The sequence below is a fragment of the Lynx rufus genome, unplaced genomic scaffold (genome assembly GCF_022079265.1).
Source record: "Lynx rufus isolate CCGP_SWC_20201006 ecotype Redwood Valley unplaced genomic scaffold, mLynRuf1.p SCAF_10, whole genome shotgun sequence".
NCBI classification, from domain to species: Eukaryota; Metazoa; Chordata; class Mammalia; order Carnivora; family Felidae; genus Lynx; species Lynx rufus.
The window spans coordinates 10,222,140-10,247,778 of record NW_025814824.1 but is presented as its reverse complement, the minus strand read 5'-3'; the positions used below and the strand labels follow the sequence as shown (position 1 = coordinate 10,247,778).

General features: G+C 46.3%; 1 protein-coding gene across 1 annotated transcript in view; it reads left to right on the top strand.

Annotated features, from left to right (window-relative positions):
- The first annotated feature begins 11,487 nt into the window (after positions 1-11,487).
- The window catches only part of DMRT1 (doublesex and mab-3 related transcription factor 1), a 110,017-nt gene continuing 95,865 nt past the window's right edge, over positions 11,488-25,639 (top strand). The window contains exons 1-2 of the mRNA XM_047097439.1: positions 11,488-11,856; positions 15,525-15,708. Of these exons, the coding sequence (XP_046953395.1) occupies positions 11,488-11,856; positions 15,525-15,708 (553 nt within the window). The remainder of the gene's footprint in view (positions 11,857-15,524; positions 15,709-25,639) is intronic.

Genomic DNA, 25,639 nt, shown 5'->3' with positions numbered 1-25,639 from the left:
AAATACTGTCATTTGTTTTTTAAGTCATATTGGGAATCTCAAAAAAACAAAAAACAAAAAACAAAAAACCACAAACAGAGAGAAAGAAAGAAAAAAAAGGAAATCCATAGCAGGGATCCACACTCTTTTTAGGTAACAGGACCAAATAGTAAATATTTTAAGCTTTGTGAGCCATGTGGCCTCTGTTGCCACTTCTGGCCCCTGCCCTCCTATCTCTGAAGCAGCTACGAGCCAGTACATAAAGGAGCGAGTGGAACTGTGTTCCTATAAAACTTTATTTACAGGCACTGAAATTGGACTTTCATGTAATTTTATGTATCACAAAACTTGTACTTTTGATTTTCTCAGACATTTAAAAATGTATAACCCAGGGGCACCTGGGTGGCTCATTCGGTTAAGCAACCACTCTTGATTTTGGCTCAGGTCGTGATGTCACAGTTCATGGGTTCAAGCCCAGCATAAGGCTCTTCGCTGATGGCAGGGAGCCTGCTTGGGATTCTCTCTCTCCCTCTCTCTCTCTTCCCTTCCTCCACTTGTGCTCTCTCTCTCTCTCTCTCAAAATAAATAAAGCTTCAGAAAAACGTAGAACACATTCTTAGCCCACTGGCTATCCAAAACATACAGTTACCTGAATTTGGCATATGGGGATATAGCTGGAGGATCCCTGGCCCTAAAGGGTTTTTTTCCCCCTACTTCTAAGAAGACTTGGGGGAAGTCATTTTTCCAAGAACCGGTAAAATTAGAATCCCCATATTTGGCGAGTTAAAATACAGAAATTCAACCTGTTTCTTTGTTGAAATTCCATCTCAGATAAACAAGGGTAATGTTTTTTAGTATAAGTACGTCCCAGGCTATATTTATGTATTTTATTTGGCTCCCCTGCTTAACAGAGTATTGGTCGTATTCTCTGGGTATGAGGCTATCAATCCCACCCTCTAGTCCCACCACCTGTCACCTCCAACACCACTGTGCTGGTGCCTACCTCCCACGTGGAGACCACTTTCAGCTCACAGCGTGTGGGGGGAGGGGCGGGGGAGGACCCACAGACACTACCTGTCAATCACTGTGGAGGAGGGGCTCTTCTGGGCAGGAAATAGGGCCTGAAAGGGAGCAGGAGGAAGCTTCCTTGCCCCAGGCAGGACCCCCCCCCACCGGTGCATGTGTGCGAGATGACCCAGTCCTGTGGGCCAAACATACTGGCTCGCAGAGGCACTGTGTAAAGATAATGCCTGTCTTGCGGTGGCAAACATGGCCGTGGGCTGGTGGAGCCCTAGAGGGTGACCCTTCCCTTGGGAGTCCCCAGGAACTGGGGCGTGTGCAAGCAGGGGTGTGTCCATTTATGGCACTCTGGGGTTATTTCCTTGTTTGCCCCAGCTTCTCTGAGTATTTTTTGTAATGTTTATTTATTTTTGAGAGAGAGAGTGAATACGAGTGGGGGAGGGGAAGAAAGAGAGGGAGGCACGGAATCTGAAGGGGCTTCACGCACAGAGCCGGAAGTGGGGCTCCAACCCATGAGCCCTGAGATCATGACCTGAGCTGGAGTCGGATGCTCAACCAACTTAGCCACCCGGGTACCCATTTTCTGAGTATTTGTAAATAATAATAAATTAAAAGTGCTTCATCCTTGTCTCAGTAAGATTCCTCAAGGCAAAGAAGGGCTTTGTGTGCCTCCTGAGTCTATTGAAAGCAGGAGAGATGTGTCCATTAGGAATGCCCATCCAAGTAGGGCAGTGAGGAATGATGGGGCAGGAGGAAGTGCGCACCCTGGGGACAAAAATTTCCAGGACAGAGTAGAGGCTGCCTGAATGTCCCCATCATGAGACAGCCCCGTTTCCCCCTTTGGAAGGTGTGATTCTAGTTCGTACCAGTCTGCCACCCCTTCCTGATTTGGTTCATTAATCCCAATGCTTCTCTCCTGAAAGCCTGCTTCTTCCAAGAAGCCCCCCAGCACCCCCTCCAGTCTTCAGTGTGTTTGTCTTCTAAACTCTTTAGTGCTTAATGTCATCCTGCATTTGGGGATGAATCATGACCTTTCTTGAGCTGAACGGTTACTGATGTTTTCTTTGGTGAAATATTTTACACGTTTGTCCTGTTTTCTGAGCACCAGATACATGCTTTATAGTGTTCTGAAGTCACGTTTGGTTAGGGGTGTTCTGACCCTTCAAGTCATAGTAGCCAACTGTGACAATAACCATATACAGTAATCAACTTGAAGCAACATTTATGAAAGTAGTATAGAAATGTATAATTATTTCTTTTACCATTTTAGACTTACAGGTCATTTTAAAATAATTTGTGCTAATAATTGCAATGAGTAGGCTCAGTCTAATTGTTGGCATCCAGTACCACAGTCATCCTCACTCTCTAGCTTCTTGGCTAGAAGATTCTAGAATAGAAGATTCCTTCTTGAATTAGACAAATTTTTGTTTTTATACCAGATTTCTAAAACTTACTGTAGTTTTCTTCCATTTGCCGGGAAAGGAGAAACCTGACAAGGCCTTCTTGGGGGAAAACAACAACAACAATAACACAAAAGTTTGCTAAAGCACATAATAACTGATCTATGTGTCTACTAAAGGTTTCAATTTTTAAACTTTGAATCAGCCACAAAATAATTCATTTTACTATTCTCAACGGCTTCTGCCTCATGAAATGGCCCGTGGTAAAAATCCAAGCATACTTACATTGTTATTTATCTTGGCAGTATTTGCACTCTGAATCTATCTGTTTATCTTCTTTTTATTTTGGTAGCAAACTCACAAATTGGCCAGAGAGTGGCTATTGAACCCCATGGGAGATGTATCTGAGCACCTTTGTTGATATACATTTTAACTTCCGATTCATTTGAAACTCTTAAATGAAAAGTTATTTCAAGATTTGTGATTACTGTTTCCTCTGGTCTTTTAAATCTGTGGTGGCAGAAGGCACAGGAAAACCCTTGCAAGAGCCTCCGTTTACCAGAGCAGTAGCTGTATAAGAAAGTACTTAAATAGACAGTAATTTCAGGGGGATTATTAACATGAAAAAGTAGGGGCACCTGGGTGTCTCAGTCGGTTAAGCATCTATTGATTTCAGCTCAGGTAATGATCTCACAGTTTGTGAGTTTGAGCCCCGACTCAGGCTCTGTGCTGATAATGCACAGCCTGCTTGGGATTGTCTCTGCCTCTCTCTGTGCCACTCCCCAACTTATATGTGTGCACGGTCACTCTCTCTCTCTCTCTCTCTCTCAATAAATTTTAAAAAAGTTTTTTAATTTGACACTTTTTTTTAATGTTTATTTTTGAGAGTGGGGGGGGGCACAAGCGGGGGAGGGACAGAGAGCGAGGGAGACACAGAATTTGAAGCAGGCTCCAGGCTCTGAACTGTCCGATGCAGGGCTCGAACCCATGAACCATGAGATCATGACCTGTGCCAAAGTTGGACACCACCGACTGAGCCACCAGACACCTTTGATTTTAAAGCATTTTATTTTTAGGGGCTCCTGGGTGGTTCAGTTGGTTAAGTGTCAAGGTCTTGATCGGCTCAGGTCATGATCTAATGCTTGGTGAGTTGGAGCCCAGCAACAGGCTCCGTGCTGACAGCTCAGAGCCTGGAGCCTGCTTTGGATTCTGTCTCCCTCTCTGCCGCTCCCCTGCTCATGTTCTGTCTCTCTCTCAAAAAAAAAAAAAAAAAATAAACAAACATTGAAAATAAATGTAAAGTTTTTTATTTTTTTATTTTATTTTGAGAGAGAGAGAGAGAGAGAGAGAGAGAACAAGCTGGGGCGGGGCAGAGAGAGAGAGAGAGAGAGAGAGAGACAATCCCAAGCAGGCTTCATGCTATCTGCACAGAACCCCTCATGGGGCTTGAATCCATAAACTCTAAGATCATAACCTGAGCTGAAATCACAAGTTGGACACCTGACTGAGCCACCCAGGTGCCCCAAGTGTACTGTTTTCTCTCTCCACCAAAATAAATTTTATAAAATAAATTTTTTGGACCTAATATTTTATTTTTTTAAGCTTTAAAAATTTTTTTTATTTTAAATTCTAGTTAGTTAACATACAGTGTAATATTAGTTTCAGGTGTAGAATTTAGTGATTCAGTAATTCTATACATTCCTCAGTGCTCATCATGATGTGTACTCTTCAATTCCCATCCAAAATAAATATTTTTAACCAAATTTCTTCTTGACATTTAAAATTTTTTTTTAATGTTTATTTATTTTTGAGACAGAGAGAGAGACAGAGCATGAGTGGGGGAGGGGCAGAGAGAGAGGGAGACACAGAATCCGAAGCAGGCTCCAGGCTCTGAGCCATCAGCCCAGAGCCCGACGCAGGGCTCGAACTCACGAACCGTGAGATCATGACCTGAGCTGAAGTCGGACGCTCAACCGACTGAGCCACCCAGGCGCCCCTCTTCTTGACATTTTAAACAACTGATCCTACAAGAAAAACTTAACAATGGCAAGCCATTTTTTTCTTTAGCTTAATATAAAAGGGTCAAGATGCTGCTGACAATTTCGGAACAGCAATTAAGACTGAAAAATCCTCTATAGTTATCTTCAAAATACATTTTTTAATTTCTCTGGATGATGAGTATTTTTTTGTGGATCACTTCATTTGACTATCAGGTTAAGTAATTTTTTTTCCCCCACATAACTTAAGCTTTCCCTTCATTTTTTTAAAGATTTTTTTTTTTTTTAATTTTAGAGAGAGAAAGAGGTGGGGGGAGGGGGGAAGGGCAGAGAGAGAGAATCTCAAGCGGGCTCCACACTCAGCCCAAAGCCCGTCTTGGGGCTCCATCCCAGGACCCTGGGATCATGACCAAAGCGGAATTCAAGAGTCAGGCTCTCAACCTACTGAGCCACCCAGGTGCCCCAAGCTTTCCCTTTAAATGTCGTAACATTTACATTTTAACAATTTTTCCTGGGGGAAAAAATCAAATATTTATATTCCTTGCTTAAACGAAGAGTAAGGACTAGAACAGGACTTAAATTTGTGTTGATGACCCACAGGGCGTTACTTGGGAAAATCAATCCTTGCATGGTCTTAGAAAATCCGGACGCCGGGGGCGGGGGGGGGGGGCGGGGGGGGGGGTCCTGCAAGCAGGAAGCCTCTGCACCGAGTTAACCCAGAGCCCCGCCTCCCGTGTGCTGTCTCCTCCCTCCCATTGGCTCCCACCTGTGCCGCTCTTCCTGCACTACCTTACTGTGTCAGTCTTCCTCGGAGTTGGGTCCCAGGTGCTCAGATAAGGTGGGGGGCATTGTGCCTTGTGACAGATGTTAGCTACTCAGAGGTTCCATCACTTAATTCCAAGTTCCAGGCGGGGCTCCTAATTACTGACTTTGTCGGGACCTGTTTACTCAGGAAGAATTAGCAGCCTGTCCAGATCCTAGAAACCTGCCTCCTAGTTCCCCTCATGTCCCCTCTGTGCTTCAAGATTCCTCCTGTGGAATTCTGAAACACCTTACACCCGGATCGTGCTTATTCTCTCGCAGGCACCAAGCTCAGCCCTTGATGTATGGTAGTCACTGCATCATTACAATTCTCAGATCCTCTCCAATTTCCAGATGAAGAGAGGGAGGCTCAGAGACATTAAGTGGTTCGTTCAAATCACACAGTAATTAGCAGACCCACCATTTTTATTCCCCAAACACCTCAAGGACAAAAACCTTCATCATTCTCCGTTTGCCTATAGGATAGAAGCCAAATTCCTCACTGGCAGGCAAGGTGCCACGCTATCTTCCCAACGTTATCTCCTGCTGGGCTCCAGCTTGACTCCTCTGTTCCAGACTGGCATGCCTGTGCCCTCTCCCCCAACCCACAGGCTCACTCCCCGTGTCCAGCCTTCCATCCGTTGTTCCCACGAGCTAGAAGGTCCTGTTTTCTCCTCTGTGCCTGCTCACGACCTGCGCGACTGCAGGCGATGGGGCGGTGTGGTCTTATGGCGGGTCCCCCTGCATGCCGCGCCTCAGGTTCTATTGCTCTCATTCCTCTTTAGACTCCCACTGCTCATACCGGTCGCTGGGTCATTGCCCACACACAGATGCACACCAAGGCTTTAGTTCAGGCCAGTAGACTCAGGGCTCCACGCTTGACCCTTGAGCTGAATATTTTGACTGGTATAGTATCTAGCTTCATATATTTGGTTAGAAGCACCACAGAGAATTTTCCTTCTAATCTATTGTACGTAGACCTCAGGCAAAGACTGCTTCCTGTGGACAAAATGCAAAGGAGACGAAATTTGTCATTGGTGCTTTCTAATATAGCTCCCCCCGCTAAATTATACTAACGTGTGGAAGGTTAGACGTATATGTACCCTGCTTTCTCCCTACTCTTTTTTCTTTCCAATATGGAAATAACAATAACAACGATAATGATAATAATGATAATAATAATAATAACCCTATTACTGGGAACCAGATACTTTGCTAAGCACTTCATGAGTATTAACTAATTTAGTATTTCTGACAATCCTTTAGGCAGATGTTATTATTATCCTCTTATTCTCCTATTACAGATAAACAGACTAAGACACAGAGAGGTTAAGAAACTTGTCTAAGGTCACACAGCTGGGATTCAAAGCTAGGCATTTCATTATGATGCTATACTGCCTTGCTCATAAAATAATGTATTTTTTTTTCTGATGGTGAAAGTAATGCCTCCTAAGCACTTATAAAAATCAGATAGTAAAGTGTAAGCACCACTGAGCTATAGTAGTTAGAAAGCAAAACACATAATAATTTTTTGTGAAATGAGCTTAGTTTCTGAATTATTATTTTTTTCAATGTTTATTGAGAGAGAGAGAGAGAGAGAGAGAGAGAGATCACGAGTGGGGAAAGGGCAGAGAGAGAGAGGGAGACACAGAATCTGAAACAGGCTCCAGGCTCTGAGTTGTCAGCACAGAGCTCAGCTCTCACGAACCGTGAGATCATGACCCGAGCCGAAGTCTGACGCCTAATTGAGTGAGCCACCCAGGTGCCCCTAGTTTCTGAATTCTAATGCTAAGAGTGCTGGCAAATTGGGGCTGACCACGGGACTGAGGCTGCACCAGCTCAGCCCAAACCTGGATATCAGCTCTTACCATACAGTCATGGAAAAGAGACAGAATGGAGGGTTCCAGAATCTGGATCGACTTTGCAAAATTATAAAATAAAAACAAATTATAAGATTATCACCCATAATCCTGTAACCCAGGGAGAACTAAATAGCCTATCAAACAGATATAAATCCACATTAGTTTCTATTTCAGAAATGGAACCACATTGTATATCATGGTGTTTTTTGTTTGTTGCCTTTCAGCTCAAAATTATAAACAGCTTCATTGAGCTATAATTTATATACATAAAATTCTCTTGTTTTAGTCATACTGATAATTTTAATAAATTTGCAGAACTTTGCAACCATTACCACAATACTATTTTATTTTTTAAATATTTTATTCATTTTTGAGAGAGACAGAGAGAGAGAGCAAGCAGGGGAGGGGCAAAGACAGAGGGAGACACAGAATCCAAAGCAGGCTCCAGGCTCTGAATTGTCAGCACAGAGCTGGACACGGGGCTCGAACCCACGAACCGTGAGATCATGACCTGAGCCGAAGTCGGACGCCTAACCTACCAAGCCACCCAGGCGCCTCTACCACAACGCAATTTTAGACCGTTGCATCACCCCCGAAAGACCCCTTATACCCGTTTGCACTTCCTTTTCATCCCTCCCCCAGCTCCTGGTGAATGCTCGTCTATCTTCTCTATATTGATTTGCCTCTTCTGGACATTTGATATAAATGGGAACATACGATATGTGGTATTTTGAATCTTTTCCTTAGCATGTTTTCAAGGTTCGTTCTTGCTTTAGCATGTATCACTATTGTCATCCCTTTTGATGCCTGGATAATATTCCTTTGTATGCATATACCATACTTTGTTTACCCATTCATGTGTTGATGAATTGGGATTCTTTAAAATGAATAATGGTGCTATGGATATTCATGTCCGGGGATTTGTTTGGACTCATATTTTCATGTCTCTGCGGTAGATATCTAGGGGCGAAATAATTTGGTCACATGGTAAAGCTTTCCAAAATGTCTATGCCATTTTACATTCCCACCAGCACTATATCAGAATTCTGGTTTCCCTACATCCTACCCAGTACTTGCTACTGTCCATGTTTTCGACCACAGCCATCTCAGCGGGTGTGAGGTGATACCTCGCTGTTGTTTTGATTTGCATTTCCCTGGTGACTGACGATACCAAGCATCTTTCCATGTGCTTACTGGCCATTCGAATAATTTCTTCGGTGAAATGTCCATTCAAAATGTTGCCCATTCTTCGACTGGGTGTCTCTTTATTATCGAATCTCAAGAGTTTTTTTTTTTTTTATGTATTCTAGATACAAGTCCTTTATTAGGTATGATTTCCAAGTATTTTCTCCCAGTCTGTGGCTTTTCAGTTTCTTAGAGGCACAAAGATTTTTGAATTTTGATAAAGTCAGTTTAGCTTTTTTTTTTTTTTTTTTTTTGGCTCTTATCACTTGTGATTTGGTGTCATATCTAAGAAGTCTTTGCCTAACCCTGCCACGTTTTAGAACAGGCTTCCCCACCTCCACCACTCATCAGTATGTCTTCGCCATGTTTCTACCTCAGTACATAGAGATCTGCATCATCAGCCTTCATAGATCTGGTTTCTGGAAAGAGGGGCGTGAAGAAAGGAGACAAGAGGGCCAGGCCACTCGGAATATCCAGAGCCACTGGGCTCATCCTTGGGAGCTCCCTACTTTCCTTTTGGATCATCTTGCGCCTGGTACCTCCTCTGTGGTTTGTGAATAAAAACTTTATTAGGCCGTTAGCTTCATCACATTTTATGTGTTAGCACCTCGGTCGCACAGATTCCTAGCCTCAACGTTTCTGTAGCCTTAAACCCCTCCATCACAGATCCCAGGGAGGGGAGGCTCCCCTGTAACATAGAATTTGACAGTCACTGCTTCCAACATTTACTCCATTCTCTAAAACTGGATTGGCGTTTGGGAATAATTCTGCTCCAGCTAATGTATTAAAGTATAAATGTATGGAAAAAGATAAATAAATAGTACCCAACAGCAATTGGCCTGTGTGTTTTAATGGCAGTATTCCTCCACAAACTGGTGGTGATCACGTAACAGGTTCCAGAACAAGATGATTGGTTGGATCCTGGCCTCTGTCCGGAATAGAGCTTCACTGACTCGATGGGTAGGGTATGAGGGATTGTGTAAAGCTAGAAGCTTCTTTAGAAAATAATTTGCAGCCAGAGAACACTAATGGAGAATGTGAAAAATGCTCATTTGCTAAGTGAGGGTAACCAGATAACCACCTCCATGAGAAGCCAAGTAGGGTGGGTTCCATCCTTTGCAGACCTAACGCCCCCCCCCCTCCCGGGATGGGGCCCAGAGTTTGGAACCTGAGAACTAATACTGGAGAAAACAAGGAGAGTGGAGGGAGGGCAATGTTAGGGCAGCCCCCTGGCTGGACAATGGCTGTTGTGGGGTTAGGGAGGTGTCACCAAGTAAACAGGTAGGTAAAGGACCCACAACAGTCCTCCATGCTGGGTGGAAACTCTATGAGGCTGAGAAATGCAGAGGGAGGTCATTCAAAGTCCTTTAAGACAGCGTTAGGTTTGTTTTTTTTTTTTTAATTTTTAATTTTTTTTTTCAACGTTTTTTATTTATTTTTGGGACAGAGAGAGACAGAGCATGAACGGGGGAGGGGCAGAGAGAGAGGGAGACACAGAATCGGAAGCAGGCTCCAGGCTCTGAGCCATCAGCCCATAGCCCGACGCGGGGCTCGAACTCACGGACCGCAAGATCGTGACCTGAGCCGAAGTCGGACGCTTAACCGACTGAGCCACCCAGGCGCCCCAGCGTTAGGTTTTTTAACTTTTGGTTTTCACAAGGCAAACAATACCAAGCTACTGCAGGGGCCAGCTGCTGTTTGCATGGAATATACTGGAATACTAAGAAACAGGGAGACCCGCTGGGAGCTACTGCAGATCCAGACAAGGGAAGGGCTGGTGTTCCAGGGACACGTGGGTGTGTAGGAAGAAATGATCTGCGGGCCTTGGGATTTGCTGTACCTGTGAACAGAGAGGAAACACACATGGGTGGGGTGGGGGTGGGGGTGGGGAGAAGGCTGTAAGATGACTGACGGTTTTTAGAGGGATAATTACAGTGAATGCACAGATCTTAAGTGTGGGATGACTTTTGAGAAATATCTACATCTGTTAAGCACACCCCACCCCCATCGAGGTTTTTTTATTTTTTTTTTTAATTTTTTTTTTCAACGTTTATTTATTTTTGGGACAGAGAGAGACAGAGCATGAACGGGGGAGGGGCAGAGAGAGAGGGAGACACAGAATCGGAAACAGGCTCCAGGCTCTGAGCCATCAGCCCAGAGCCTGACGCGGGGCTCGAACTCACAGACCGCGAGATCGTGACCTGGCTGAAGTCGGACGCTTAACCGACTGCGCCACCCAGGCGCCCCACCATCGAGGTTTTTTTAAAGGCTGAATTTCACGTGCCTGCAGATCCTATGTGAAGCTGCCTCAAGGCAAGAAGCTGTATGCCCCCAAAGTGAGAAGCGACAAGAGCTGGAGCTATAGATTTGAAAGTTATCCGGAGCCAGCAGGTGGAAATCCTGTGAACGAATGAACATAAGTGCACGAAGGGATAACTGGAAAACAGAAAGGCCCAATTTTTGGTGCCATCGAGCCCCACACAGTGAGAGTCTCATTTGCTGATTAAGTGCAGAGACTTCTCTTTTCTCAGGCCTTCAATCTCATACTTCGTTCTCTTAAGTGAGACAGAAGGCGCTTTCCTTTCCGAGTTGGCTTCTGCCAACCTCTGCCTTAGTTACCCAACTAACTTGGAGAATGGGGGAAGGGAGCGAGAGAACCCCACGGGGGGGGGGTCTGCATCTCCTCCAAGCAGCTTGCACGACCAGGATGCACAACTACGCCCTCGCCCTGGGGAGCTGAGCTTCCTGCTGGTGCAGCGCGCTTTCGCACCTGGGCGGGCACAGAGATCGCAGGATCGCCGCGGCTCTGCATCTCTGGCTGCACTTGCAGCCACCCTGCAGCAGTGCCCTCGGCGTTTGCAGCCAGTGCAAGCTAGCTCGCGGCCGGAACGCTAGGGCCAGAGTTGGGGGGCGGTGGGCGTGGCTGCATTCCCTTTCGCCTTCTCCCGCCCAGGCAGTCCCGGGAACGTTCTGAAAAGTATCTAAAAGTTGGGCGCCGCGCGCGCGCGCGCCAAAAAAAAAAAAAAAAAAAAAAAAAAAAGGCACAACCTCCTCCCTCCCCACTCCCGCCAGTCTGAGCGTTGTGTGGCTCGACCTCGCCACTCGGCTGCACCTCCGGCTGCGGCGCGCACGCTTTCTGCGCCTTCCGCTCCCGAGCCTCGCCGTCGGCTGGGCTCTTTCCTTGCAGCCGGCTCCAGACCAGAGAGGAGTCCAGAGGGTCCTAGCACTTCTCTTTGGGGCACCATGCCCAACGACGAAGCATTCAGCAAGCCTTCGGCACCGTCGGAGGCCGGGGCACCCCCGCAGGGCAAGACGGGGGGCTTCGGCAAAGCGGCAGGACCGCAGCTAACTAGCAACGGTGGTGCGGCCGCCGGGGGCAGCGGCGGCGGCGGCGGCGGCGGAGGCGGCGGCTCGGGCTCGGGCTCCGGCTCCGGGTCGTCGGGCATGGGCTCCGGGGGCAAGAAGTCCCCGCGGCTGCCCAAGTGCGCGCGATGCAGGAACCACGGCTACGCGTCGCCGCTCAAGGGCCACAAGCGCTTCTGCATGTGGCGGGACTGCCAGTGCAAGAAGTGCAACCTGATCGCCGAGAGACAGCGCGTGATGGCCGCGCAGGTGAGTGCGGGCGTCCAGGAACAGGGGGATCAGCCCCGAGCTTAAAGTCCCTCGAACGAGGCGGGCGCCACGCGGTCCAGGGGTTCTGGAGGGAGGCCGTGGGGCTCGCTGACGGCCGCGGGGCCCAGGGCTCCCAGCTACGCGACGCGCCACGCCACCCTTGGAGGACCGGGAGTCGTCTCCCATCCGGCCCGCGGAGGGGGGAGGTGCGGGCTTTGCCCGAGGCCGTGGGATCCCTGATCTCGCCCTTAAATAGAGTTGCGGGGTTCGCCCCTTTGGGGGTCCCCAGGATCTCTGCCCTTTTTCAGAGCAGAGAGTTAGTTGCTGGGTTTGCGCTGTTCGGAGTCTCGGGATCCCCGACCCCGCCCTCTAGCAGACAGTTGAGGGGTTCGCCTCTTCGGGCGTTCCCAGAATCCATCCCTAGGATGGCTGATCCTTTCCAAGCAGTACGTTTCAGGGCTCGCTCTGTCCCGGAGTCCCTGGATCCCTGACCCCGTCCTCTAGGAGAGTTGCGGGGTTCGCGCCTTCGGGGGTCCCCAGAATTCCTTGGATCTCTGATGGTTTTCTTGGAGCACAGAGGTGCAGGGTTCGCCCCTTGGGGGGTCACCAGCATCCCCAGGATCTCTGATCCCGCTTTCAGAGCAGAGAGTGTTGGGAGGCCAACCCGCCCCGCGGTCCCGAGGATCTCCGACCTCGCTGTTGGAGCACAGAGTTGGGGAACCCACCCCGCTCCGGAGGCCCTAGGATCCCCGCCCCCGAGCAGAGACTAGCTCTCACTTTGGGGAGGGTGCTGGAGGGCTCCCGCTCGGCAGACTGGGGGGGGGGGCAGCACGGAGGTCACAGCGTCCGCCGCTCTTTCGTGTACCGCGCGGGTGGCGAGATCCTCCTGGAAAAGTCGCTGCGGCGCGCGTGGTCCCCGCGCACCTCCAGGCGCCCTTCCCAAGCTCGCCGCCCGCGGGTCCGCGCCACGCGCATCAGCCATTTTGAGCCGCGGAAATTTTACTAGCGTTTCAACTTTTGCCGCCTGGACCTGGCCTACTCAGGTCCAAGTTCCTTTGAGTCTGTTTTAAAGCACTCTTAAGGATATTTGAAAATCAGCTCAGGGGAGAAAATGGCAAGGGTTTAAGGGTAGATCTGTAGTTCTGCTTTTTTTTTTTTTTTCTAAAGCATCCCAAGCAGGACAGTAGTTTAGCGTCTTCAACGGAAATAGTTAGCGTCCTTGATATCCTGAAAGGATTTTTAGGGGAGAATAATATACATTCTTTCCAGCTAAAATTTGTTTCATCCTTTTTAGACAGTTTATTTAAGATTAAAAGATACCAAAGAAATGTTTACTAACGATGCGCTACTTTTGACTGGGATCGTGTAGATATCCTCCGTGGAGAAGAACTCCTATAAGCGGTTTAACAAGACTGTGCTTTTTTCTATATCCGTCTGAATTTTGAAAATGTGTCTCAGATTGGTTGTATGTTGCCTTCACGGGTCGCAAGTGGACACGCAGGTTATTTTCCTTCGTTTCCTTGTGGATTTTTAGCTTAATCTGAGAGTGGGTGAAGAGAGAACACTGATGGAGGGTTAAAATGCATCCCCGTGAGCTTACTGAGAAAGACTTAGGGGCATTGAAGTTCTGTTTGTACGTAGAAAAATATTCTGAACGTTTAGTTGTTAGCTTAAATATTTAGTGTGGAGGGTATGCTTGAGAGGGGAATTGTCCTCAAAATATAATTAAAAATCTGTATTGAAATAGGGCCATTCATTTTGAATAAGCTTTCTTATTAAAAGGGGCACCAACTTGGAAAAAGCCTGTTTGCTTATGTTAAAAACAAAAACGACGCAGGGTTACTGTTATAATATGAAACTTCAGCATTTTCTGCACCAGAAAGCTTGCACTGTGCTAGATGAAATCCTTTAAAATTTCCCATTACAGCCATTCTTTTCGTTCTGAGTGTGTGAAATTGAACTTAAATATGACGTTCAAGTGGTAGTGTTTTAATCAATTGCCCCACCTTTCTGGATTAAATAACATTTCTTTAAGATCTTTGAGAGGTCTTCTCTGTCCCTCTCCTGCTCGCCTTCTCTCTCCCTCCCTCTCAAAATAAATAACTTAAAAAAGTAAGTAAAATATTTGAGAGGTCTTTATAACAGTGTCCTTAGTTTATGGCGTATATAATAAACACCCTGTGCATTTTGTGCACGCGTGGGATTTGTGTAAATTGGGGTATAAGCATGCATTGACGTATTTCAGAGATCTGTGGGTATTTTTTGCTGTTGTTGCTGCTGTTTCCGTGAAATCTTTCATATTCTGTTTCTAAACTTAGTTATTAATGGAGAATCCAAGACTTAAGGTTAGTCGTTTTATCTTGATTATTTAAGGATTTTGTTTTGTAAGTTGAGGATTCTTGTTGTGAGGGAAATTATTTTCAGGTTAATCAGTTTGCTAAATGTGGACTACAGTTTTCCTAAAACAGTATATAAATCGTAACCGTGTTTCTGGTTAACCATTTTGATTTCGACTTTGGGCTTGTAGTTGGCCGCTGAGGTAGAGATATTTTACTTTCTCATTTCGCTCTTACCAATAGTCCAGTTTCAACAGAAATACTCCTCTTTTGTTACGTGTAGGAGGCAAAAGTACTTTACTTCTATTTGCTTTACACTTTTTTCCCCCGAACCTTTAACAATGTTATTTAAAAGCAGATAAATTGACGAGGGACCGTGAGGAGTCTCTCTCCTAGGTTAGGTCCCTTACACCCTCACTTCGGCTCCTTCCTTCCAGCCTGTCCTCTGCCTTTCTTTCCCCCTGCAGCCTCTCCCTTCCCTTCCTTTCCCCAGGGACTTCAACATGTGTTCCAGCCCCTTCCTCCCATTTTGGCTCTGCGTGCTCCTCCATTCCAGAGATCGGGGGGCCCTGTGGGGTTTCCTGGGCAGCCCCTGCCTTTCCCACCTACCCTGCTCCCCTGTGCTATGTTGTTCTGACCCTTCCTTCTTGCGGGTCCAGGCGTTTCTCATTCTGTCCTTCGAGGCCCTGTTCCAGTACCACTTCTGGCTGATTCTTGCGCTCAAAGCCATCTCTGTCTCCAGAGTCCTGCTGTGGGGGTCGATGTGTCCCTGTCCTGTGGTATTTGCCACATTGCGTGGTGAGTTGTGGCTGCCCATGTGCACCTTCCTGCTTCTGCTTTTCAACAGTGAGTACCTTGGGATGGTGGACTCTAATCTCGCTGTTTCTTGCTGGTTGCTGTTCCCAGCATGGCGGCCTTTTATGTGTGGAGAGGAGTGAGTGACCTCACTCTCCTTCCTTCCTGTTCTACCCTCGCTGACTTCTCTTCAGATTGAACTCCTCTGCTTGGCTGACTCTACGGGTGTCCCCCCCCCCCAACCGCGCCCATCCTCCCTGGCCAGGCTCATTTCCTGCTCCTCTACATACTCCTGGGTGTAGGGGACAGGCTGTGACCCACCGTGGGCTCGAAACCACCTTCTACTTTGGCTGCACCTCCTAGGTATCAGGGTGGCTTTCTTTCGCAAGGAATGAGAGGATCTCGGGCCTCTGTCCTGAAGCCCCTAAATCAGCACGCCTGGGGGGACGGGGGCCTGGTGGTTGTGGCGCAGCTGTGCTGTCCAGGTGACGGGGGTGGGGGGTGCAGGAGGGCTGACCTGCTGCCCTGTGCTTGCAGGTGGCCCTGAGAAGGCAGCAGGCCCAGGAGGAGGAGCTGGGGATCAGCCACCCCATCCCGCTGCCCAGCGCTGCCGAACTGCTTGTCAAGAGAGAGAGCAATGGCAACAACCCGTGCCTGATGACCGAGAGCAGCAGCCCCTCGCAGCCGGGGCCGGCCAGCACCCCCACCACTGCCGCATCAGGTAAGGGGCCCGAGGCGCACGTGGTTGCCGGCCAGGACGGAAGAAGGGCCGCGGTCCACGTAAATGGTCTCGGGACTGGCCTGCGCCACGCGTCACATCCAGAACGTAAGCGGTCTCCCTCTGTGGGTCTGTTTTTAGCTACCTCACGAAGGAGATGGCCAGGAATTCTCGAATTGGAAGTCTGGTAGCTTCGATTTCCCGTTGGCTAATAGCTAAGTCTGAATCTGGACAGAGTCGGACTCACTTGATATCAGAGGGCTGAGATCGGCCCAGAGTTCATCTCAGTCCACCCTCTGTTTTGAGGTCCTCTTGGTGGGAGGTAAAGATCCTTGTGTTCTAGAACCGTAAGTCCCATTTCTCTGGCAAGGACTGCGGTCCATTTGGGGAGAGTGTCTGCAGAGGTCCTGAGGGGTAGGAAGGTTAAGTGACCGGCTGAGTCCACTGAGCTAGAAAGTATCTGACGTGGTCCATGTGCCTCCAGAGCTCATTGTGCTAAACTGGTCTCCAAATGACCTCAGCAATCATGATGGTCTAGAGTCGCACTGTCCAGGATGGACGCCCCTTGCCAGGTGTGGCCATTTAAATTTAACCTAAGTACAGTGAAATAAGATGAAAACATGAGACCAAAGAAGGTATACAATGAGCGTTAGCGATCATTAGGGAAATGCAAGTCAAAACTATAGTGAAATACCACTTTGCACCCATTAGGTTGGTGGCTCTCAAAAAAAATAAAAATAAAAACAAACAAAACCCCAGAAAATAACAATATTGGCAAGGATGGGGGGAAATTGGATCCTTTGTGCACTCTTGGTGGAAATATAAAATGGTATAGCTGACATAGAAAACAATATGGCGTTTCTTCCAAACGTAGCAAAGAGAATGATCTGTGACTCAGCAACACCTCTTCTGGGTTTGTACCCAAAAGAACTGGAAGCAGGGTCTCGTAGAGACCCCTATACTTGTACACCCACGTTGATAATAGCATTCATAATGTGGAAGCAACCCGTGTGTCCACGGACAGATGAGCGAGTAACAAAAATGTGGTAATGTGGTCTATACATATAGTGGAATGTTATTCACCCTTTAGGAGGAAGGGAATTCTAAACTTTTTTTTTAACCTTTTTTTAATGTTTATTTATTTTTGAGAGAGAGAGAGAGAGAGAGAGAGAGACATAGTGTGAGCAAGGGAGAGGCAGAGAGAGAGAGGGAGACCCAGAATCTGAAGCAGGCTCCAGGCTCTGAGCTGTCAGCACAGAGCCAGACGCAGGGCTTGAACCCACGAATTGTGAGATCATGGCCTGAGCCAAAATCAGACACTCAACCCACTGAGACGCCCCAAGAAGAAGGGAATTCTGCCACACACTAAGACATGGATCACCTTGAGGATATTATGCTAAGCGAAATGAGCCAGTCACAAAAAGACGGATACCGTATGGTTCTGCTTATATACTTAGAGTATCAAAATCATAGGGACAGAAAGTGGATTGCTGGTTGCCAGGGGCTGGGGGGAGAAGGGAATGGTGAGTTAGTGTTCTGTGGGTGTAGAGCTGCACTTTACAAGACGCAAAGAGTGCTGGAGACAGATGGTGGCAATGGTGGCAACATTACAGAGGTGTTTAATGTCACTGAAGCGTGCATTTAAAAGTGGTTAAGATGGGAGATTTTACGTTACGTGCATTTTACCATTATAAAAAAAAATGTGTTTAAAAACTTAAAACCTTTAGCTCCTCAGTTGCACTACCACATTTCAAGTGCTCAGAAGGCACTTAGAGCTCAGGTTCTAATTATTTAAATTATTAGAAAGTGTACATTTCCATTTTTCACAGAGTTCCTTTGAATGGCACTGGCCTAGAATGTAGGAGTTCTAGAATCCACCAAGATCTGTGAAATCCTGTTGACAAATATTTTTACTGTTGACCCTTAACAACACCCTGCACAGTCAAAAATGCATGTATAACCTTTGGCTTGCCAACAACTTAACTGCTAATAGGCTACTGTTGAGTAGAAGCCTTACCAATGATATAAAACAGTCAATGATATAAAACAGATATTTTGTATGTTATGTGTATTATGTAATATATTTTTATAATGAAGTAAGCTAGAGAGAAGAAATGTTATGAAGAATGTCATAAGGGGGAGAAAATACATTAAAAGAACTGCTGTATTTATTTTAAAAAATTCACGTGTCAGTGGACCTTTGCAGTTCAAATCTGTGTTGTTCGGTAGTCCACTGTATTACATGCTAAAAACTCATGCCGAAGGGTGTCTGGGTGGCTCAGTCAGTTGAGCAACCAACTTTTGATTTCGGCTCAGGTCATGATCCCAGGGTTGTGGGATCGAGCCCCGCACGCAGCTCCATGCTGAGCTTGGAACCTGCTTAAGATTCTGTCTCATTCTCCCTCTGCCCCTCTCCCCAACTCATGTTCTCTCTCTAAAATAAAATAAAAATAAAATAAATAAGAACATATGCTGAGATTCATAGAAGATCTTTAGAGTCCACTAAGGCTCCCTGAAATACAGCCTTGCAGTGTGATTCCTCTTCACTAAGCTTTTCTTGAGTTACTCGGTTTGTTCAGCGGGGCTGAAGTTATTCAGCTGCCTTGCCACTTATTCGCTGTGCAACTTCAAACAAGTCACTTAAGCTCTCTGGGCCTTTGGCTTCCTCATATCAAAAATGGGGGAGGAGGTCTTTGAGGGTTTTGAAGCCTGAGTCCTGACCATTATAAAGAAGGTAAAGGTAAGTGGGCACCGAAGAAAGCCAGTGAGAGATGGAACCCTTGTCTCTGTGCAGCAGGTAGGTGTACCTCTCCCTGTGAGTATTGCTGCGGCTCTAGGTTCTGTAGTTTACAAGGAGAACCGTGTTTTTTTCCTTTGGCTTGGTTTCTCATGATGTATGCTTACAAAGGGTTTCCAGACTTCCCTTTTGTTAGGAAGGACTGAATACATTTATCAGCAGTGGGATCTTTACACTTTGAGATTATATGCTGTGTTTAAGGTTGATTACCAAATAATACCGGGTCAAGGGCTGGTCTGGTGGATTTCGCTGGAGGGCTGAAATGGGAAAGGGGTGTGTCAGAGGAATAAAGAGGGGAGTAACTCATTTGATTTTTACAAACATCTTCTGAGGTAGGCACTCTTCCCCGTTACAGCTAAGGAAACCAGTGGTAAGGGAGCTGCCCCAGAATAAAGCTGAGTTGAACTTGGATTCTGTCCAGGGCTGTAAGGCCTCAAAGCCCATGGATTTTCCATTTTACCTGCCTGTGAAGAGAGGCTGGGGGAACAGTTGCCATGTTTCCTTGTCAAAAGGACCAATCACAATTCGAGGCTGTGGTTTAATCTTCAGAAGGGATTTAGGGCTACCCGAGAAATTAAGAACAACTTAATTAGGGACAGAAGTCCCTGCCATTCACTGTTGTTGTAGAAGGCTGTGGCCACCGATCTTCATGGGGAGGAACAGAGGGAGAGGCCCGTGATGGGTAGATGTCCAAGCAGGGCAGTTTACAGGGCACCACAGGTAAGCCTGGCTTAGCCAGCTGTCCTGCACTCCACCTTGTGGAAGGGATGTCAGAGTTGGATTGTATACCCAAGAGAGGAGCTTTAGAGAAGGATCTCAGGGTTGATGGAGTTCAGCGTGACAAAGACGTTCTCGAAGAGTATTTCAGAGTAGCAGCAGGGAAAGTCACAGATAGAAGCAGCAGGGGAGCAAGCTAGAAGGTTCAGGGTCAGGGAGGATGTGACCAGATTCTCTTTTTTTGCCTATGGAGCTGGTAGACCTTGGAGTCATTTTGGAGTCTTGGACTCAACACTCAGCAGGAGGGAATGAGGAAGCCAGCAGTGTGCTCTGCTCGTGTGCTTGGGAGGCATCGCTCTGGAGGCCCTCTGCCTGTGGGCTCTCCCCTCGCCAGCCCACCTCCATGGGGCAGGAGCCCCAGGTACATGGTCTCACTCCCAGAGCAGGGGGAGGGGCGCAGAGAGAGAGAGAGAGAGAGAGAGAGAGAGAATCCCAAGCAGGCTCCATGCTGTCAGCTCAGAGCCCAGTGCAGGGCTCAGTCTCAGGAACCTTGAGATCACAACCCGAGCCAAAATCAAGAGTTGGACGCTTAACCGACTGAGCCACCCAGGCACCCCAAGGCTTGCACCAAGGCTCTTGAGTGGAGATTGATAATTTCTGGACTGAGCTAGGATATGAGCAAGAGAAAGACAGAAATGCCACTAGAGATAAACTACATAAATATATAGAGGGAGGAAAAGAGAGGAAGGGAGGTGGGGAAGAGAGAGAATCAAGAGAGAGAGACAAACAGACTGAAGAGTGCCCTTCAAGGTTTGTGAAGCACGTGGGACCCAATTTAAGATAGTTTGCTGCTAACACATTAGTAGAGCTTATATTAAACTTCCAGAGATTGGGATTTATTTGAAATAACAGTTAACTTCATGCAGTAAAAGGGAAACAGAGTACAAAAGCGTATTCAGTGAAATGGGGTTGTACTTCCAATCCCAACCCACAAATCCCTTCTGTTTGGCATTCCAGGATTACTGGCTGGACATACAGGTTTATGTGTCTGTCTTTCACTTTTGTAGATCTATTATTCATGTATTTAACTTAATGAGAGTGCATTGTTCCTACTTGGAGTTAGTTTAGTTTTTTTTTTTTTTTCTTAAAACATCTTGAAATTTTTTTTAACGTTTGTTTTTGAGAACGAACGCATGCGAGTGAGCGTGGGGGAGGGGCAGAGAGAGAGGAAGACAGAGGATCCGAAGCAGGCTCCAGCCTCTGTACCAACAGCAGACAGCCTGAGAAGGGGCTGGAACTCATGAACTGTGAGATCATGACCTGAGCTAGTCAGAAGCTCAACCGACTGAGCCACCCAGGTGCCCCACAGCTTGGAATTTTTTACTGGGTTAGCCCTCCATCATATAAATGTAAAAGGCTAGAACTGTATTTAGTGAGGGGTGAAAGCTGCCAGTGTGATCAGGGAATAGTTGGCCCTACTCACACGGAGGCAAGCTGTTCCCCTTCTCCCTCTAATATCTAATGTTTAGTGTCTACAAGGGCAGTAGCCTAGTGAAATTCAGTAGATTTTCATGTCCTTGAAGTTTCTTAGTTATCTCCTTTTGGCTCCCAAAAGTGCCAAAGTTAGAGTGGAAAGCACCCAAGAATTATTGCCCACATTATTATTGGCTGTATTCTAAGGATGCTGTGAAGGAGATTGGGTTCATCACCAAGCTGTTGTTTTCACTTATTGGAGAGCAGACTCCCTCTGAATAGGATCCCGTACCTTAGAGGAAAGTCTCTCCCCTCCTTAACCAGAGACTGGCTACCATCTACCAAAGATTCCTAGAATAATGGGGTGGAAACGATTTCTTACTATTATTTTCATCTATGACTGTGGGTATTACCGTGGAAGAAACAGCCTTTTGAAGCACTGCCCTATTCATTGTTGTTTCTTATGCTAGCAGGATCATTTTCAGTGCAATGGCAGAGAAAAAAAAAAGCATTTTTTATTGTAAATAACAGTGAGTTAACCACAACTATTCAACATTATCTCTGCGGTTTTCCATTTTTAATTTTAGCGTAAAATATGTCTTAGAATTTTTTCTTTTAACGTTTATTCATTTTTGAGAGAGACAGCGTGTGAGCAGGGGAGGGGCAGAGACAGAGGGAGACACAGAATTCGAAGCAGGCTCCAAGCTCTGAGCTGTCAGCACAGAGCCCGACGTGGGGCTGGAACTCACAAATCGCGAGATCATGACCTGAGTCGAAGTCTGACACTTAACCGACTGAGCCACCCAGGCGCCCCTAGCATAAAATACATCTTAATTTTCAAAATTACCAGTTGACTTTAAAAAGTCTCACATAGGCGTTCTTCATCTTTAAAATTTGCATTCCTCTTTGTTTTAGTTTTCATTTTATTTTTTTAATGTTTTTTTTTTATTTTTGAGAGAGAGAGAGAGAGAGTGTGAATGGGGGAGGGGCAGAGAGAGAGAGGGAGACACAGAATCGGAATCAGGCTCCAGGCTCAGAGCTGTCAGCGCAGAACCTGACCTGGGGCCTGAACCCACGGACCATGAGATCACGACCTGAGCCAAAGTCGGATGCTTAACCAACTGGGCCACCCAGGCGCCCCTGTTTTATATTCTGCTTGTCCTTCAACTCCTGCACAACCACTCGGAGGCTGTTTCTCGCATGGCTCACGCTGAGGTCTGCATGGTTCTCGGCCTCTCCTTTTCTGGGCACAGCTGTCAGATGAAGGGTTGCATTGTAGCTCATCTGGCGCATGTGTGTCCTTTGTAAGTAGGGACCTGAATGTTATCGCCCTTGGGGCCCTCCCTTCTGGAGCACCGGGCACTTCCACACACATTCACAGTCACACTCCCTCGCATCAGACCACCTCCTACCGTCTCTGGCCTCCCCCCTGCTGCCGGGCCTCCTGTGGCCTGTGGCCCACTTTCACTCACCTTTCCCCTGTTGGAAGGGTCAGTCAGGTCTGTGTCTGATAATGATGCCCCCCCCCCCCTCCCGCCGCCTCCAACTTCGCTGCTCTTCCTTCACAGTAATTTCTCACTCGAGCATACACAGGGAGCAAGCACATGCTGGTAGGGGAACACATTTCATTGTGTGTCTTCTCCGTGCTTTACAAATGGGAAATGTGGCAGTTTGAAAATGGAATCGTGTGTCCATGCAGCTCTTACCAGTAAGAACTGTGGCTGATGAATTAACAACAAAAGATACCGAGTTTAGATTTTTTTTTTTTAAATAAACCTTATTCTTTAGAGCAGTTACAGGTTCACGTCGTGGCGAAGAGGAAGGCACAGGGATTTCCTGTGTGCCCCCGTCCCCACACATGCACAGCCTCCCCTGCCATCAACGTCCCCCACCAGAGCAGGACACTTGGTACAGTTGAACCTGTGTGGACATGTCGTTACCCCTGAACTTTGTAGTTTACATGAGGATCCAGGCTTCGTGTTGTGTGTTCTATGGGTTTGGACAAATTTAATGACCGTCTGTACCCACCATTGTAGTGTCACACAGAATTGTTTCAGTGACCTGAAAACCCTGTGTGGAGTTATTTAAATTTAAAAGAACATTCCAGGGGTACCTGGGTGGCTCAGTCGGTTAAGTACCTGACTTCGGCTCCGGTCATGACCTTCTGGTTTGTGAGTTCGAGCCCTGAGTCGGGCTCTGTGCTGACAGCTCAGAGCCTGGAGCCTGCTTCAGATTCTGTGTCTCCCTGTCTCTCTGTCCCTTCCCCGCTTGTGATTTCTCTCTCTGTCTCTTTCTTTCTCTCTCTCTCTCTGTCTCAAAAATAAATAAACATTTAAAAAATAACATTTCAATTAAAAAATTTTTAATGTTTATTTTTGAGAGAGAGAGAGACAGAGTGCAAGCTGGGGAGGGGCAGAGAGAGGGAGACACAGAATCTGAAGCAGGCTCAAGCTCTGAGCTGTTAGCACAGGGCCCAATGTGGGGCTCGAACTCACGAACCATGAGATGACAACCTGAGCCAAAGTCAAACGCTTAACCGACTGAGCCACCCAGGCGCCCTCATTTCAGTTGTTATCTTTGCAGTTTTCCATTATTGTACAGAAGGAAGCACTTCATTTAAATGAATACCCAAAGCATTTCATATAAACTGCTTTGAAGATTCACTTTTAAGGAATTCTGGCCATTTATATGAGATGAGCTCCATCGACTCTAGATGGAGTTCTCAATTTCTATTAGAATAGAAAATGTAGATACTTGTTTTTAAAAAGACTTTTGATAAAAGTATTCCTCAATTTTACTTTCACAGTCAGGGAAATTTCTAGAATGTTGTACAAAACAAAAACTCCTTCACCGAAGCTACAGTTGGAGGCTTGAATACAAAAAAGAAACACTGAAGAGTCATGGTGCCGATCATCAAGTATCCGTCATTTTAGATCGGCTCTCACTCGATTTTATTTCTTCCGAGGGAAGTCTTTGCTTGCGTGGCAGATGTGGCAATTAATCGGGCTGATAGAAATTCTCTGTAGATAGTATTTCCGGAGAGCAGTGGCAGTCAACAAGGTACACAGGAGGTAGCCTTCTGGTCTCCCTGTGGCTAAAGAGAAAAGTTAGAAAACATCTAGAGCCACAAAAAAGATAAATGCTAGGTTTCAAGCACAAATTAGTTGTGTACGAGCATTTGCAAAAGACATGAAAACGTTTTGATAGGTTTACATCTTTATCTCCTTTGTGAAAATGGGATCTTCTGGGCAGGGACTGTATTTTGTTTATCCCTGTGTCCACGTGCACAGCGCAGTACCTGGTTTTACAGTAAGCAGTCATAAACCATTGTTGAGTGAGTGAATGGTGATAGTTAACATTGGAAGTTGTGTTTTAAACACTAGACTAGTTGTTGGCGGGGGGGGGGGGGGGGCAGGTGCCTGGGTGGCATGGTTGGCTAAGCGTCTGTTTCTTGGTTTCGGCTCAGGTCATGATGTCAGGGTTTGTGGGATCAAGCCTCACTTTAGGCTCTGTGCTGACAGCGTGGTGCCTGCTTGAGATTCTCTCTCTTCTCTCTCTCTCTCTCTCTGCCCTCCCCCCTGCCATAAAAATAAGAAAATAAAAAATAAAAAGGTTAAAGCACTAGACTAGTGGCCATGCACCCATCTGCAGATGTCAGGGAGTAAAATCATTGATCAGTGTGCATTTTTGTTTTGTGATATTCTTAAAATGTATCTGGATTTTTGAAATGCTAAAAAGCCAAACATAATTTAACAACTCAGAGGTGTAATTCATGTACTATATAATTCCTGTATTTAAAATGCACAACTCATTGTTTTTTGGTGAATTCACAGAGTTGTGCAACCATCACCAGACTAATTGTGGAACATTTTTGCCTCCTCCTAAAATGAAACTCTGTCCATTAGCAGTCACTACCCTCCTCCCAATCCCCATACCAGCCCTAGGTAACCACTAATATGTTTTCTGTCCACATAGATTTACCTACTCTGGACATTTTGTGTTTTTGGACACTTCCTGTAAATGAAATCATATATGTGGCCTTTTGTGTCTGGCTTCTTTCACTTATCCTGATGTTAGCAAAGTTTATCCATGTTGTACCATGCATTAATTACAAATTCTTAAATTAAAGTTTATTTATTTATTTTGAGAGAGAGAGAGAGAGAGAGCGAGCGCGCAAGCAGGGGAGGGCAGGCAGAGAGAGAGAATCCCAAGCAAGCTCCGTGCCCAGCACGGAGCCTGATGTGGGGCTCGATCTCACAACCGTGAGATCGTGACCTGAGCTGAAATTAAGAGTTGGAGGCTCAACTGACTGGCCACCCAGGTGCCCCTTCATTTTTTAAATTAATATTCCATTATATGCATATATCCTATTTTTTTCATCAACTGATGGACATTTGGGTTGCTTACACTTTTTGGCTCTTAGGAGTAATTTTTCTGTAACATTTTTGTACCAATTTTTGTATGAACATGCGTTTCATTTTCTTAGGTATGTACCAAGTAGTCCCAATTGCTGAATCATATGGTAACACTATGTTTTTTAACCTTTTTAAGAACTTTTGAGAATGTTTTCCAAAGAGGCTGCATTGTTTTACATTCCCACAAGGATGGTATGAGGGTTCCAGAAAATTCAAACTTAAGTTTTTTTACTGCTTATTATTTTTTTTAAGTTTATTTATTTTGAGGGAGAGAGAGAGGAATGCAAGTGGGGAAGGGGTGGAGAGAGAGGATCCCTAGCAAGCTCTGCACCGTCAGCACAGAGCCTGACTTGGGACTTGGACTCATGAACCATGAGATCGTGACCTGAGTTGAAATCAAGAGTCAGATGCCTAACTGACTGAACCACCCAGGTAGGTGTCCCCAAACTTAAGTTTTTAAAATTTTTTTTAATGTTTATTTTTGAGAGAGAGAGAGGGCAGAGAGAGAGGGAGGGAGACACAGAATCTGAAG